General features: G+C 36.1%; 1 protein-coding gene across 1 annotated transcript; it reads left to right on the top strand.

Annotated features, from left to right (window-relative positions):
• The first annotated feature begins 12,339 nt into the window (after positions 1–12,339).
• LOC128031065 (cholecystokinin) lies at positions 12,340–14,308 on the top strand. Its single transcript, XM_052619282.1, has 3 exons — positions 12,340–12,424; positions 13,302–13,544; positions 13,874–14,308. Exons 2-3 carry the CDS (start codon positions 13,304–13,306, stop codon positions 14,002–14,004), a joined length of 372 nt encoding a protein of 123 aa, XP_052475242.1. The 5' UTR covers positions 12,340–12,424; positions 13,302–13,303; the 3' UTR covers positions 14,005–14,308.
• Positions 14,309–16,111: the final 1,803 nt, after the last annotated feature.

The following is a 16,111-nucleotide window of genomic DNA, read 5'->3' as shown; positions in this document are numbered from 1 at the left end:
ATTCACTTAATTTACATAAACATTGTTAAGAAGTGTGATTAACTTTGTAAGATAGAATCATTATACATGCCAAATAACATGGACTGAGTTTATCTTTTTTTTAGTTTTCACATTTACATGCTGTTCCAGCTTGGCTCTCGTCTCTTTTACACCATTAAACTTATGTCTAGAAAAGGCAACTTTTCACGGCCAGGAAATGTGCAGAAGGCTGTTAAACATGTTGATCCAAAAAATTGATCTTAACGTGCTACTGTAAAGAAGGGTTGTTTGTTTCGATAACTGTGAGACCTGCTATTGGGCATTTCAAAGAGAACTTGTTGGAAGAACAAACATTACTGTGAAATGCTATTGATCATCGGTGCAATAAAGTTTTTTTTCTAATTTAGCAATCAATATTTATCAGCTCTTATTATGTGGATTGTGTTTGCTAGATACATATTTAGAAAATGGCAGTGCTAATAGCAAACGACACAGTTTAATGTGTCTCATTTTGTTCTTTGGTGCACAGCAGAGTGTAAGAGCGAGAAAGGAGTAAAAAAGTGCCCTGAAGCTGGTCGGAAGGTGTTACTGTGTGAGTTGTGGTCAGTCTAGCCTGCTAAATTGTATCCCCTCTGCCATGGAAAACTGTTCAGAAACATTCAGCTAGAACTCATTTACTGTGGCTGAGAACAGGATTATAGTACTATAAATATTAAAATCCTGAGACAAAAGGTGCAAAATGTATAATTTCCTTCAGAAGTAAAGCATTTGTATTACAATTCAGCCATTGGATTCATTCCACTGAACTAAAATCTCAGTATTGCTCATGGGAAATCCAGCATATTGCAAATGTTCCTCTTTAAAATTAGAAGTCATATATCCAAAAAGCAAAGAGTTGTTCCTAATCTATCTATCTATCTATCTATCTATCTATCTATCTATCTATCTATCTATCTATCTATCTATCTATCTATCTATCTTTTGACTCGGTATATCAGCTGTATTTAAAAATGGAAGAGGAATAATCTCTATTAAACACAACAACAACAACAACATACCATATATCATTTAGATGTCCAAAAGCTTGTGTTTCTATTCAGATTTCAAAAGAAGGACAAAAGAAAGCCAAACTTTGAACAGAAAGACAAGGGAAGAGTGTGTAAGATACATGTGTTCATCATCCACAAAGAATGGGGTTAAACAGAGGTTGAAATTTGCCTTTAGGTTCTGTTTATTGTGGATTAGAAATCCCCCGAGCTTTTTTCATTCCAAAATTTGAATGCTAATGAAGAAAAAACGCTACGTGCAAACCAAGGCATGCAGGACAAATACTGCATACGCCTTTATTCCCTTTCAAATCAAATCATTTATACACAAATGACATTAAATATGAAGACATGAATCTAACAAAAATAGCTAATGTGAAACCTCATCTGTTCTCACGTCACATGACCAAATGTCATGACTTTGTGAGAACCAATATGGGTTTATGTTGCCTTATTTAATGTGTTCTCTGTATGCATTATGGTTTGATTTGAAATTATTTGTTCATAAAGGATTGACTCAGTATCTGTTCACCATTCAAATTGATTGTGTGGTTTCTGAAGAATGTAACGGTTAACAGTCATGTTGATTAATTTTACACTACCATGAAAGTATCCTTTTCCTTCTTGGTTTTGGACCCAACAGATCATAATATGGATAAAAACAACTGAAACATGTATACAAAATATCTCATTTTGTGTTCTGCAGAAGAAAGGCTTATGATTTTAGAACAACATGATGGTGAGTGACTACATGATGAAAGAATTCCAAATCTTTGATGAAATAACATAATAAATAATATCGACATTTAAGAATTTTACTTGAATAAACCTGAACCAACTGGATTAATAAATAAGTCGTAGGACAAGTAGGTCAAAGATACGGGATGAGGGGCTTGCAAAAGAGACCCAGTGCTCTCACAATGAGATAAATAGAGTATATCTGCACTATTAGCATCATCTCTGCACTGATAATAGCTGCTTCCTGTCACCTCTACTGGCTTCATTTGCTTAACATTGACTCATTGTTTTCCATTACCAGAAACATTACAGAACATTACAGAACAGTAATACAATCTATTCACAGTAATTCTATTCTATTCATGTTTTGTAATGTGTCTAATGGGTGTTTGTATATTACTGAATCAGTTTTATAGAAGCAATTGCAACTGATTTTGTTAGTATACGAGCTAATATATGGTGCACCAAGTGTAACCAGACTGATTTTGTCCAGAGAATGGATGCAATATTTGATGACCAAATTTACATTTTTATTTCTTATACTGAAAGACAAATGGCAATTGAATTTCATCAAATGAAAAGTGAAAAATAATGTCAGTACTTGCATTTGTATTTTAGAGTTTTTTTTTTTTTTTCAAAATGCATTTTGTCTAAATGTTTTTGTGATTCTTTTCATTTTAATTGAATACATTTAATTCCTTCAATTGAATGATGCAGAATGTCACAAAATGCATTTAGTCTGCAAAATGCTGCAGTAATTCTCTTGATATTTTTTCCCCCCTTTTTTTGCATATTTCTTTCTGGGAAAAAAATCCTTTGTCAACATGTACAGTAGGTATATTTCCTGGGAATGTGCGAGACTTCACATTCTTTAACAGTTAGTTGAATAACTAGAAGAATAACAAAGTAAAGTGTAGAATAATTTACACTTCAAAACCAGTATATTTATTAGTTCAAAAATAAAATATGGTAACAAACCCAAGTTTGCAGTAACAACCAGTTTAATGGACTGTTTTAGTAAAGTTAAGATAAATGGGAGCAGCTTACTGTATAATATTGCCTTAACAAATATGTTTTACAGAAATTGAATATATATATATAAAAAAAAAAAAAATCGCATTCTGTGATTCAGACAATGCTATTTGTTAACCAAAGAATAAATGAAAGTTTGATTATTAAATGTTCAAATGCACATTTTTGTCACATTTGGATGTATTTGTCCATCAATTTCCCCTTTAAACAAATCTACAAAATGAAAACTGCATTCACCTTTATAAGGAAATAGATTGTGAATTTCATGCACAAATATTATTTTTTTTACAGCATGCAACTTGCTATTGCACATCTGACATACATACATATAAGGTTAACTTCATTTTGACATTAAATACTATATTTTGTGTCACAAAATCAACAAAAATCAACTACAATGTACTTATTGTGTTCATAATGTATTGCAAAACATACTTGTTTCTGAGGTGAGTTACGGTTAAGATTAGGGACAAGTTTGGTGGTATAGTAAGGTTAAAACGTGGGTTATGGGTAGGTTTGACAATGTAATTACAGATGTAATTACAGAAATTATTTACATATGTAGTTAAATATGTAATTGCATTCTGTTTTTTATGTAAGTACAACATAAAAACATGTATGTAGACAATAAGTACATTGGGTAACACTTTAGAATAATGATCCAATGTTAATAATTACCTATGCAGGAAGTAACAGGTAATTTAAGACTGAATAATACTATTAACTAATATGGAAGCAAGCTTAACTATGCAGTAAGTAGTAATAGCAAATTTAGGACAAAGTCAAGTCAAGTCACCTTTTTTTATATAGCGCTTTAAACTAAATACATTGCGTCAAAGCAACTGAACAACATTCATTAGGAAAACAGTGTGTCAATAATGCAAAATGATAGTTAAAGGCAGTTCATCATTGAATTCAGTCATGTCATCTCTGTTCAGTTAAATAGTGTCTGTGCATTAATTTGCAATCAAGTCAACGATATCGCTGTAAATGAAGTGACCCCAACTAAGCAAGCCAGAGGCGACAGCGGCAAGGAACCGAAACTCCATCGGTGACAGAATGGAGAAAAAAACCCTGGGAGAAACCAGGCTCAGTTGGGGGACCAGTTCTCCTCTGACCAGACGAAACCAGTAGTTCAATTCCAGGCTGCAGCAAAGTCAGATTGTGCAGAAGAATCATCTGTTTCCTGCGGTCTTGTCCTGGTGGTCCTCTGAGACAAGGTCTTTACAGGGGATCTTTATCTGGGGCTCTAGTTGTCCTGGTCTCCGCTGTCTTTCAGGGATGTAGAGTTCCTTTCTAGATACTGATCAACCATCTGGTCTGGATACGTACTGGATCCGGGCGACTGCAGTGACCCTCTGATCTGGATACAGACTGGATCTGGTGGCTACGGTGACCTTGGAATAAGAGAGAAACAGACTAATATTAGCGTAGATGCCATTCTTCTAATGATGTAGCAAGTACATCGGGTGGTAGTTCCTAATTAGGTATTCAATAATTACTAAGTAATATATATATATATATATATATATATATATATATATATATATTGCACCTGTCTGTCTTGTAGATAAATCCTGTTACTCACTCTGCGATTGGGTCCTTCTTCCAGGTCCTTGATACATGCAGAATGTGTGCTTTAAAAGTACGAATAAACAGCCAGTATGATAATAATATGCATGCTAATAAGCAACCAGTTAATAGTGAGAACTGGTCTTAAACTAAAGTGTTGCCAGTTTTACTGTATTTAAAACTAATCAGCTGTTTTTTGTAACACAAGCATATTATAACTTATCTTCTTAGAATTACATTTTGATTTTAGCATTCTGGATAATTACAACGATCATATGGAATTATAATTTGTAATGTTCATTTGTTATTATTAGAACTGCTCTCTACTGGTGTCCTTCTATGGCTGTGAAGACCTCGTCTTCGTGATAGCCCTCATACTTTGCCTACGTATTAATTGACATCTACCCAGAGGCCTCTGAGGGACCCCTGCGGCAAGGGGGCAGGTGGTGACAATGAGGCTGCTGTTTCTCTGACTCACACACTCAAAGTAATTGCCCTACTCATGCGCCAGCATCCTCGCATCCACTCCAAATGATGAACTCTGCCACTGGATTATTTAATGAATCATGTTTCCCTGTTTTTGTGGAGATTATTTTGGAGTGTTGAATGCCAGTTGTTCTGCAGGACCGAAGCTCATTGCTATTAATTATGCAGTTGTTGTTCTGTTGATGCTGAGAGGAGATGCTTCAGGGACCAGCAGACTTGACCAAATCAGAAAGACAACATCTAATTTGCACTATGTGTATGAAATTGTTGCAGTTTTTCTCAGTCGCTTTGGTGCATTTCTCAAATCAGAAATTAAATTCTCAAAACTACTTGTACAACCTCCACATCATGTAGTTATTTATACACATCATAAAACCAGAGCCAGAGTATCATTCTTTTGAACAAGTTGCAATTGCTTTTGTACATTCATGCAATTGATTAAGTACATTTATCTGCGGTTTCCTACATTATCAGATGCTAATGTTATGTCGCTAAAAATGTATAATTATAGTTTTCTGTGCAATAGTCTTACCGCTCAAAACATCTAGTCTTTAGTTCATTGTATAAGTCATTAAATGCACAATGGTTAATCTAGTTGTCATAAACTGTCAAGCGATTTTTTGTTTTTTGCACATTATGATTAAACTTTATGTAAATTTGGCCTGAATTGTGCAAGTGAACCTTGACTAATGAAGAGAATGTAGATCAATAAATGATGAACCATTTGTCTGAAACAGCTCAAAGGTATAAATCTCATGAATCTTCAGTTAGTAAGCATATACTGTATAGACAGAGGACAACACAAGAGTTACAAATTCTGATGGACTTTTTTATTTTCATCCTTGTGCCTATATCTCTTTTTCCTTTTCTATATCAGAATGACATTGTAAAGGTTTATTTATTGTTTTATTTTTATTTTATAAAAACTGGATTAAAAATAATGGTAACACTTTATTTTAAGGTGTCCTTGTTAGAAATTACATGTACTGTACTTACTATTATATCAACAATTAATCATGCATAATTACATGCAAGTAACCCTAAGCCAAACCAAATCCTTACCCTAACCATCCATGTACATGTAGTTAAATAATATCACTCAGTACTTACATGCATAATAACATTGTAACAAGGACACCTTAAAATAACTATTAACTACAACTTTTTCCTCAAATTCCTAATATGCTGCTTATAAATAGTTAGTTAGGTAGTTGTACTAATAAACAACCAAAATAACAGACCGGTATCCCTTCATCCATTCATTGCAAAGACACTTGAGTGAGCTGTGTTCAACCAGCTTTCTGTTCCTTGTACAGAACAACCTCCTGGACAGCAACCAATCTGGCTTCAAAAGTGGCCACTCAACTGAGACTGCTCTGCTCTCGGTTACAGAAGCCCTACTGCGACTAGCAAGAGCAGCTTCAAAATTCTCGGTGCTCATCTTACTGGACCTGTCTGCTGCTTTTGACACTGTTAATCACCAGATTCTCCTGTCCACCCTCAGAAAGATGGGCATCTCTGGAACTGCTCTCCTGTGGGTTAAGTCCTACCTCTCTGACAGATCCTTCAGTGTGTCTTGGAGGGGTGATGTTTCAAAGTCATACCACCTTGCTACTGGGGTTCCTCAAGGCTCAGTACTTGGACCACTTCTCTTCTCCATCTACATGACATCTCTAGGATCTGCCATTCAGAAGCATGGCTTTTCTTATCACTGCTACGCTGATGACACCCAACTCTACTTCTCATTCCAGCCAGATGACACGACAGTAGCTGCTCACATTTCAGCCACATTTCTAGCTGGATGAATGACCATCACCTTCAGCTTAACCTTACGAAGACAGAACTCCTGCTGATTCCAGCTAACCCATTGCTTCATCACAACTTCTCTATACAGCTGGGCTCATCAACCATAACTCCTTCGAGGACAGCCAGAAACCTAGGAGTTGTGATGGATCATCAGTTAAGCTTCACAGACCACATTGCTACAACGACCCCGTCCTGCAGGTTTGCCTTATACAACATTAGGAAGATTAGACCCTTCCTGTCACAGCAAGCCACCCAACTTCTTGTCCAAGCTCTTGTTCTCTCCAGACTGGACTATTGTAATGCTCTCCTGGCGGGCCTTCCTGCATGTACTGTCAAACCTCTGCAAATGATCCAGAATGCAGCAGCGAGGGTTGTTTTCAATGAGCCAAAAAAAGCTCACGTTACTCCTCTCCTCATCAGGTTACACTGGCTACCAGTAGCCGCTAGCATCAAGTTCAAATTCTGGTGGAATGACCTCCCAATCTCAATTCGTACAGCTGAGTCTTTACTCATTTTCAAGAAACATCTAAATACTCATCTTTTTCGCCTGTACTTCAACAACTAACACCAGCACTTTTCCTTTTCTTGTCTTTTCATTTAAAATAAAAATAAAAATAAAATACCTGGCTATGCGTTCTATACTAGACTAACTGAGACTTGTCATGGCACTTGTATACTGTTGTTGTTCTCTTGTTGACTTGACTGCTTCTATTGTTCTCATTTGTAAGTCGCTTTGGATAAAAGCATCTGCTAAATGATTAAATGTAAATCTAAATGTAACATGCCAATATGCATGCTAATTTAGCAACTAGTTAATAGTGAGAATTGGTCCCTGATCTAAAACCTTTTACCTTGTGCATAAATATATTTGGGATGGTATATGCTATAGCAGTGTTTAAATTATAATGGGGATTGAGAGTTAGATTTTTTATCACAGCAGAAAGTTCACATAGTAGTGATGATGAACTCAACGATGAATCAACAACAGTGGTATGCAGGTGCTGGTCATATAATTAGAATATCATCAAAAAGTTGATTTATTTAATTAAGTCCATTCAAAAAGTGAAACTTGTATATTATACGTATTCATTAAACACATACTGATATATTTCAAATGTTTATTTCTTTTAATTTTGATGATTATAACTAAAAACTAAGGAAAATCCCAAATTCAGTATCTCAGAAAATTTGACAATAGTGAAAATGTTCAATATTGAAGACACCTGGTGCCACACTCTAATCAGCTAATTAATGTTTTTCTCATTCACTTTGGTGCATTTCTCAAATCAGAAATGAAATTATCAAAACTACTTGTACAACCTCCACATCATCTAGTCACTTGTGCACATCATAAAACCAGTTTCTCATTCTTTTGAACAAGTTGCGATAGCTTTACATTACATTGCAATGTCCCACATATAGCAATGTGTAAATTTGTACTTTTGAAACAAACTTTTTTCATACATAAGCATATGACATACTGTTCAATACAGTAACTGTCATCCAAAATGTTGCCATGGTTTACATCAGAACATCCCACCAGAGTACACTGTTTTATTGACAACATGACTAAGTGATTTGACTGTCTCATCCGTAAACTGTGACACAAGGACTTGTTATTCTGATGGCAAATCTCAAGGATGATTCGAGAAATGTACCGAAGCAACTGAGAAAAACTGTAACTCAAAACACCTGCAAAGGCCTTTAAATGGTCTCTCAGTCTAGTTCTGTAGGCTACACAATCATGGGGTAGAATGCTGACTTGACAGTTGTCCAAAAGACGACCATTGACACAAGACATAAAAAGGTCATTGCAAAAGAGGCTGGCTGTTCACAGAGCACTGTGAATAAGCACATTTATAGAGAGGCAAAGGGAAGGAAAAGATGTGGTAGAAAAAAGTGTACAAGCAATAGGGATAACCGCACCCTGGAGATGATTGTGAAACAAAACCCATTCAATAATGTGGGGGAGATTTACAAAGAGTGGACTGCAGCTTGAGTTAGTGCTTCAAGAACCACTACACACAAACGTATAGAAGACAGGGGTTTCAGCTGTCAGATTCCTTGTGTCAAGCCACTCTTGAACAACAGACAGTGTCAGAAGTGCCTCGCCTGGGCTAAAGAGAAAAAGGACTGGACTGCTGCTGAGTGGTCCAAAGTTATGTTCTTTGATGAACGTAAATTTTGCATTTCCTTTGGAAATCAGGGTCACAGAGTCTGGAGGAAGAGAGGAGAGGCACACAATACATGTTGCTTGAGGTCTAGTGTAAAGTTTCCACAGTCAGTGATGGTTTGGGGTGCCATGTCATCTGCTGGTGTTGGTCCACTGTGTTTTCTGAGGTCCAAGGTCAACACAGCTGTATACCAGAAAGTTTTAGAGCACTTCATGCTTCCTGCTGCTTACCAACTTTATGGAGATGCAGATTTCATTTTCCAACAAGACTTGGAACCTGCACACAGTGCCAAAGCTACCAGTACCTGGTTTTAGGACCATGGTATCCCTGTTCTTAATTGGCTAGCAAACTCGCCTGACCTTAACCCCATAGAAAATCTATGGGGTATTGTGAAGAGGAAAATGTGATATGCCAGACCCAAGAATGCAGAAGAGCTGAAGGCCTCTATCAGAGCAACCTGGGCTCTCATAACACCCGAGTAGTGTCACAGACTGATCGACTCCATGCCACGCATTGCTGCAGTAATTCAGGCAAAAGGAGCCCCAACTAAGTATTGAGTGCTGTACACGCTCATACTTTTCATGCTTATACTTTTCAATTGGCCAAGATTTCTAAAAGTCCTTTCTTTGTATTGGTCTTAAGTTAGGACCAATGTGGCTCAGTGGTTCATGTAGGTTGTCTACAAACCGGAAGGTTGGTGGTTAAATCCCTGGCTCCACCTGACCAAGTGTCGAGGTGTCCTTGAGCAAGACACCTAACCCCAGCTGCTCCCGACGAGCTAGATAGCGCCTTGCATGGCTGGCATCGCCGTCGGTGTATGAATGTGTGAGTGAATGGGTGAATGTGAGGCAACTTGTAAAGCGCTTTGGATGGCCATGTGGTCTGTTGAAAGCGCAATATAAATGCAGTCCATTTACCATTTTTTAAGTTATATTCTAATTTTCTGAGCTACTGAATTTGGGATTTTCCTTAGTTGTCAGTTATAATCATCAAAATTAAAAGAAATAGACATTTGAAATATATCAGTCTGTATAATGAATGAATAAAATATAAAAGTTTTGTAACACATAGATTTGGGAACAGAAGGTTAAAGGTTGACAGGTTTATTTTAAAACAGGTATATATGTAAATCAGGAATAAATGCAGATGAGTAGACCCGTAGGAGGCATTGGGTATGGTATCGCTGGCTGGAATTGTGATAGGTTTTCTCTGTGAATACAGTGGGGTGACCAGGATGGAGGAATAGATGCACACAACTCGGGAGAGACGTATGAGAGGAGGACTTGGAAGGGGAATTGCTGCAGACACACAGGAGGAATGCTGGAGGAACTCTGGAGGAACACAGGAGTCTAGGAGTTTTGTTGTAATAAAGAGATAGGTAGAGAGGTAAGTTAGAGGAGTCAATGCAGGTAACTTTGAACAGGCAGATTTCCACTGTGCAGCTATGAGATCGAACAAATGAATATACTGAGGTGCGTGCTTATATGTGGTGGTGAGCTGATGACGTGATTGAGAACAGGTGCCAGTGAGTAAATTACTAAATTGTAAACAGGTGCAGGTGATTAATACTCCAGTGAAGGAGTGTGCTGTGGGTGATGATCCTGACCGACTTGTGACAAGTTTCACTTTTTGAATGGAATTAGTGAAATAAATAAACTTTTTGATGATATTCTAATTATATGAGCAGGACCTATATATATATATATATATATATATATATATATATGCAATCAGGCTATACATTTTTTTTTTTTTACCAGTATGTGTGTTCCCTGGGAATCGAACCCACAACCTTTTGCGCTGCTAACACAATGAAGAAAAAGCAAGTACCACATTGACTTAAACATGAAATATTGTAATAGAAATTCTAAAAACTGTATTTAAAAGATATTATAAATATATAAAATATATATTATAATATAAAAAAAAAAAAACATTTTTACTGTGTATTTGGTCTGTCAAGAAAGTCCCTTTCTTTTCTTTTCTTTTCTTTTCTGTTACTAAACCAGCTGAAAGTGCTGTGAAACATTTGTCAGACAAAGGTAAATCCTAAGCTTACAAAATACATAATGCTTGAGGCCGACTGTGTGAGCCGGGCTATAGGTGCTGCATTTACCTGCATCCTGACGATGGAGTCAGTCCTCTTGAAGACAGACTGAGTGGCTGCCTGGAGTCTTTTAGAGAATTGTGAGTTATTTTCTCATAGCAGGGAGTTTAGTGGGTGTTCAGAATTCAATGAGCAAAGGATAAAAAAATAAATCCATCCTACTCCCGGCTGAGTTCTTTTTACATTTTTTTCTTCCTTCTCTTTGTTATGTTCAGTTTTTGTCAGTCTTACATATGCTACAGATGTAGCAACAAGAAAGCATTTGCATCATAAGAATTATATGCCATTTTAACTTACATATTCTTGAAACATCTTTGCAATGTTATTTAAAGGGCTATTTAAGCAATCTATATATTCATTTCTCTCAAAAATGAAAGCTATATCACAATTCACAAATTTAGTTCCAAACGCAAAAAAGTGTTTTTAGCTACAGATTGGTGCAGTTTCCACATGGATATTTCAATGAAACAATGTTACGCATAATTGGAAGACTTAATGTAAACCCCAATGCGGTAACACTTTATTTTAAGGTGTCCATGTTACACATTACATGTACTTACTATTATGATATCAATGAATTATGCATAATTGCAAGCAAGTAACCCTACACACTACCCTAATCCTAACCTAACGATATAGTAAGTACATGTTTTAGTTAATATTACTCAGTACTTAAATTTATAATTACACTTGAACACTTTTTTACACCTTAAAATAAAGTAAAACCCCCAATGCTTATGCAATAGGGATATATATATATAGATGTGTGTGCATCTGCATCAGGGCACATTGTAGCCTTTTTTTCTTTATTTTTACTTTAATGTAAAAAATATAATTTATTATACAACTAATTATTATGTTATAATACCAAATTATCTATTAAATAATGAATCCTGTATCAAATAATGAACTATTATTATATTATATTAATGTTATAAATATAAGTTGTAAGGATTTTTGTTTGTAATAATATTTGTACTGTGATGGGTCATCACTTGAATGGTTTATGTAAAATATGGGAACTGAAAAAAAAGAGATATATATGTAGTATCAAACAGTGCAGTGCACCTTTCAAGACATCAATATCCATAACATCAACATGTGCATCCTATGGCCAACAAAAGGATGGACCCTTATTGGTAGGGGGAGGGAACTAAGTTGTTGTGGAGGTTTGTGCATACGTGTAATTAGAATGGTTTGACCTCTGAGTGACAATGTCACAATCAGTATCCTGTGAGAATACCCTTCTGCTCTCAGTTCTGCGTCAAGCTTGTGCAAATACATCATTCACATACACAGACAGTGGAATTGCGCCTGTCACTACGTGGGTCAAACAGAGCCAGCCCACTCAAAGCACTATTTAAGGGCCTCTCTTGCACAGTGCAACGAAGTTTCAGACACACACTTGTTCTGCAGTCAGCGTGTGTACTCCATCTCTCTCTCTCTCTCTCTCATCCTCCTCTCTGCCAGAGTTTCACCTGAAGGTATGATTTCAAATGTTTCTTAGTTTTGAATGTGGAGTGCTGCATGGTTACTCCGACTATTGGGATTTCTGTGTAAAATTATGTTTGTTCATTTTTTAAACAGGTTACAGTTGTGTAAACTATTGTGCAAAATTAAAAATAATTGTGATTATGTTACGTATTATATAGTTTTGAATTTTAGTTCGTAGATTTTAATTACTATAAAGAATATATGAAGTGAGTGAGTTAGATGCCCTAGTGATAAACAGAAATTTTGATTGAATCCATTTTCAGTTTCTAATGCTGTTGCTTCTTGGCTTGAATTCAAGAGTTATCTAAAAGAGAGAGAGAGAGAGAGAGAAAGAAAGAAAGAAAGAAAGAAAGAAAGAAAGAAAGAAAGAAAGAAAGAAAGAAAGAAAGAAAGAAAGAAAAAGAAAATATGGAACTGAGAAATGAAAAAGACAGACAAGACAGTTTTCTTGGGCAAATGGGTTTTATGTGAAACTGGTGAACAAAACAGAAAAATCTCAGAGCTGAGATTTTCCGATATGACACATTGCAGCCCAATTAGTTTATCTGGTGTTTAATTCAAACATATTTAGACTTTTTGTCTGTTTGTTTTGGATTTATAATTATTTAGTATTTAGTAGTTTGTTTAACGATTTAGCAATTATTTCTATTTATTTTGATGGCGGATCATTGGATCCATTGGAAAATAGTGTTTTAATATTTTTATGTCTAATGTAAAATCAGGTAAAACTTCACTAGTCTAACTCTTAACATATTAATTGAATAACCTTTTTTATACTCACTACAGTCATTTTGCAAAAGCTCACATTAAATAGCATTTTAATGAAACAATATTAAAGCTCTCAATGTGTGTGTGTGTACGTTTCAGCCATGAACACCGGAATCTGTGTGTGTGTGCTGCTGGCTGCCCTCTCCACCAGCAGTTGTCTTTCACTTTATACACACTCAGAAGATGGGGGTCAGTCTGATCTCGGGACCATAGCGGAACACACACGCCACACCCGTGCAGCACCCTCCAGTGGACAACTCAGCCTGCTGCCCAAACCAGAGGATGATGAAGAGCCCCGCAGCAGCTTGACTGAACTCCTAGCCAGAATCATCTCCACCAAAGGTGATATTCTCCTTTCAAATGACTTTGTATTTACTGAACATTTATAATTTGCCCTTCATGCATCATATGTTATACCCTATAAACTATAATCATGCCATTTCAGTAGCACTCATTCGCATTAACTTTGGTCGGAGTCATATTTTCATTTTTGAGATTTCTATTGAACCTCAACAACAACATGAATTATATAATAATTACATCACATATAAATACTACTACTACTACTTATAATAAATGTATCTCTTTATCTAAATAGATAAACATTTTCCAAAGGTTTCTGGGCTTAAATATGTGAATAAATGTTTTTTTTCTTTTGTCCATGCATGCAGGTACATATCGCAGAAGTCCCTCTTCGAAAAGCAGGTCCATGGGCACCTCTCACAGAATAAAGGACAGAGATTACTTAGGATGGATGGATTTTGGCCGACGGAGTGCAGAGGAATATGAATACTCCTCATAAGACCCTTTCAACAAATCACAAGATTCAGCCTGATAAGTCAATCATCTGTACGGAGTCACCCATTTTTATGTAACTCAAATCACAGTCTGAGAACTCGGTCTGATATTAATTTGTTTGTACATCGGAGATGATGCAATATATAAATATATGTGTCCATCTATATATATTTATTTTGCAGAAAAAAAAACGAGTGAGAATGTAGTCTCGACTGCTTTTTTTCTCATAAGTCATGTACATATGATTTTGTCCTCACTTTAGGAATATCACAGGTGTCTATGAATAAATCATTGCCTTAACTCACTCATCCAAAGTCTCATGGCTATCGTAACTCATTGTGTACTTGAAACATTGTGCAGGGGGGAAAAAATCCTGTGACAGAAATATCCAAGTTTGACCAGTATAATATGCATTTTGGACCATTAAACAATATCAACAAAAAAGAAAGAAAATCATAACAAGAAGAAAATTGGCAGAAGAAAAACTAAATCAGCATGGCATTTGTCCATATTCCCATATTAGTTTTTCTTAGCATGTAGCTTTGATTTACTATCTTAGCTGAATCCACCCAGGGTCGGCGTTTGTCTATGGCTTTCGATGTGTACCCTAACAGAATTCAGAATTCAGACGAAGATGCTCATGGTAGCAAGGTGTGTTATGATGAGCACTGCTGTTGAATGGATCTCACTTCAGGATTGTAGTTAGTGTAGGTTTTGGTCATTACAATATTTCTTTCTTATTATTATTTTAACGATGGAAAATTAAAAATGGCAAATTTTGCAAAAATCATATACATGTATGCATTATTGCTTAAGTAATTTTTTTTAAATGCTCTCTTTGTGGATAGTGCGCAATCGCAGTTTATTGCATCAATTATCACACATATTTTAGATTAGCTCCCACCTACCACTACCCACTTATGCAATAAGAACTGCGCAGGCAAGGTAAGACATATGTTTTTATATTTAATGCTGTTCACCGTTAAGTTTATTTAATAGTGCATCATACACTTTGTTTAGGTATATGTGGGTTTATCATTCAGGAATGTTGTGGTTGCGTATATATGTCCACAGCGAATTATGCCATACCCTAGGTTTTCATGAAATGCCAATACTAAGCCATTTGTATGGTGTTGAGGGACGAAGGTAACAGATTACAGTTAATGATCTTATTATGAAAGCTTTCTCTTATTTGCCCCCTGAAGCTGAAAAGCTAGCATTACAGCACTAGCACCACAAGTAACCTTCAAATCCAATTCTCTTTCTGTTGCCCGAGGGACAGATTAGAGCTCAGGCAATAATACCCAATAATTCTGCTGTGAGAAAAGGGTGAGAGATAGAGAAAGAAACACATGCAGTCAGTTAGACAGGGAGACAACGTTCCATGGTTTATTGTGCAAAACACTTGAGTTAGCACATAATAGATGAATCGTAGGCTGATAATTACGAGCGAATGAAGGGTTACACCAAACAAAAAGAGCCATTATGCCACAGCTGTGCCTTAGTGAAAGATATTTCATTTCGTTAGACAATAATAAAGTGAACCAATAAATGCACGCTAACACACAGTGCCAAACATGGAAAGGTTTGCAACCAGGGCAATTAAATGTGTTCTGGCAATGTAGATACATACTAAAATCCCCATCAACACCACCACCACCTTCCTAACACATAAACAAATGTATCTTTGAAGTGCTTTTCATTGAGTGATTTCACTGACTGAAAGAGTTTGGTTTTGCCTTTTTGAACACAGATAAGAACTTTAAAAGGGGTCATATTGTGTGATTTCAAATTTTTCCTTTCTCTTTGGAGTGTTACAAGCTCTTGGTGCAGAAGATCTGTAAGGTTGCAAAGAGATATAAACTCTGCAGACCCGGTACCGGGTCCGAAAATAGCATGCCACATGTTTGTGTCTCATTTGCATATCCTTCCTTATATGGCATTTGCCCAAAAATGGGTTCATTTGAAAGCTTAGAGTGTTTTCTTTACAAAGAATACCATTAATTGGGGTTTTATGATACATAAAGTAGTCAAATTAAGCTAAGAAATATATTTCCCCCCCCCATAAATTTCCATCTAACGATTGCGAATACGTTTTCGTAAGAATGTGT

The sequence above is a fragment of the Carassius gibelio genome, chromosome A16 (genome assembly GCF_023724105.1).
Source record: "Carassius gibelio isolate Cgi1373 ecotype wild population from Czech Republic chromosome A16, carGib1.2-hapl.c, whole genome shotgun sequence".
NCBI lineage: Eukaryota > Metazoa > Chordata > Actinopteri > Cypriniformes > Cyprinidae > Carassius > Carassius gibelio.
Note: the sequence above shows the minus strand (reverse complement) of the source record. Positions and strands in the feature narration are given on the sequence as shown.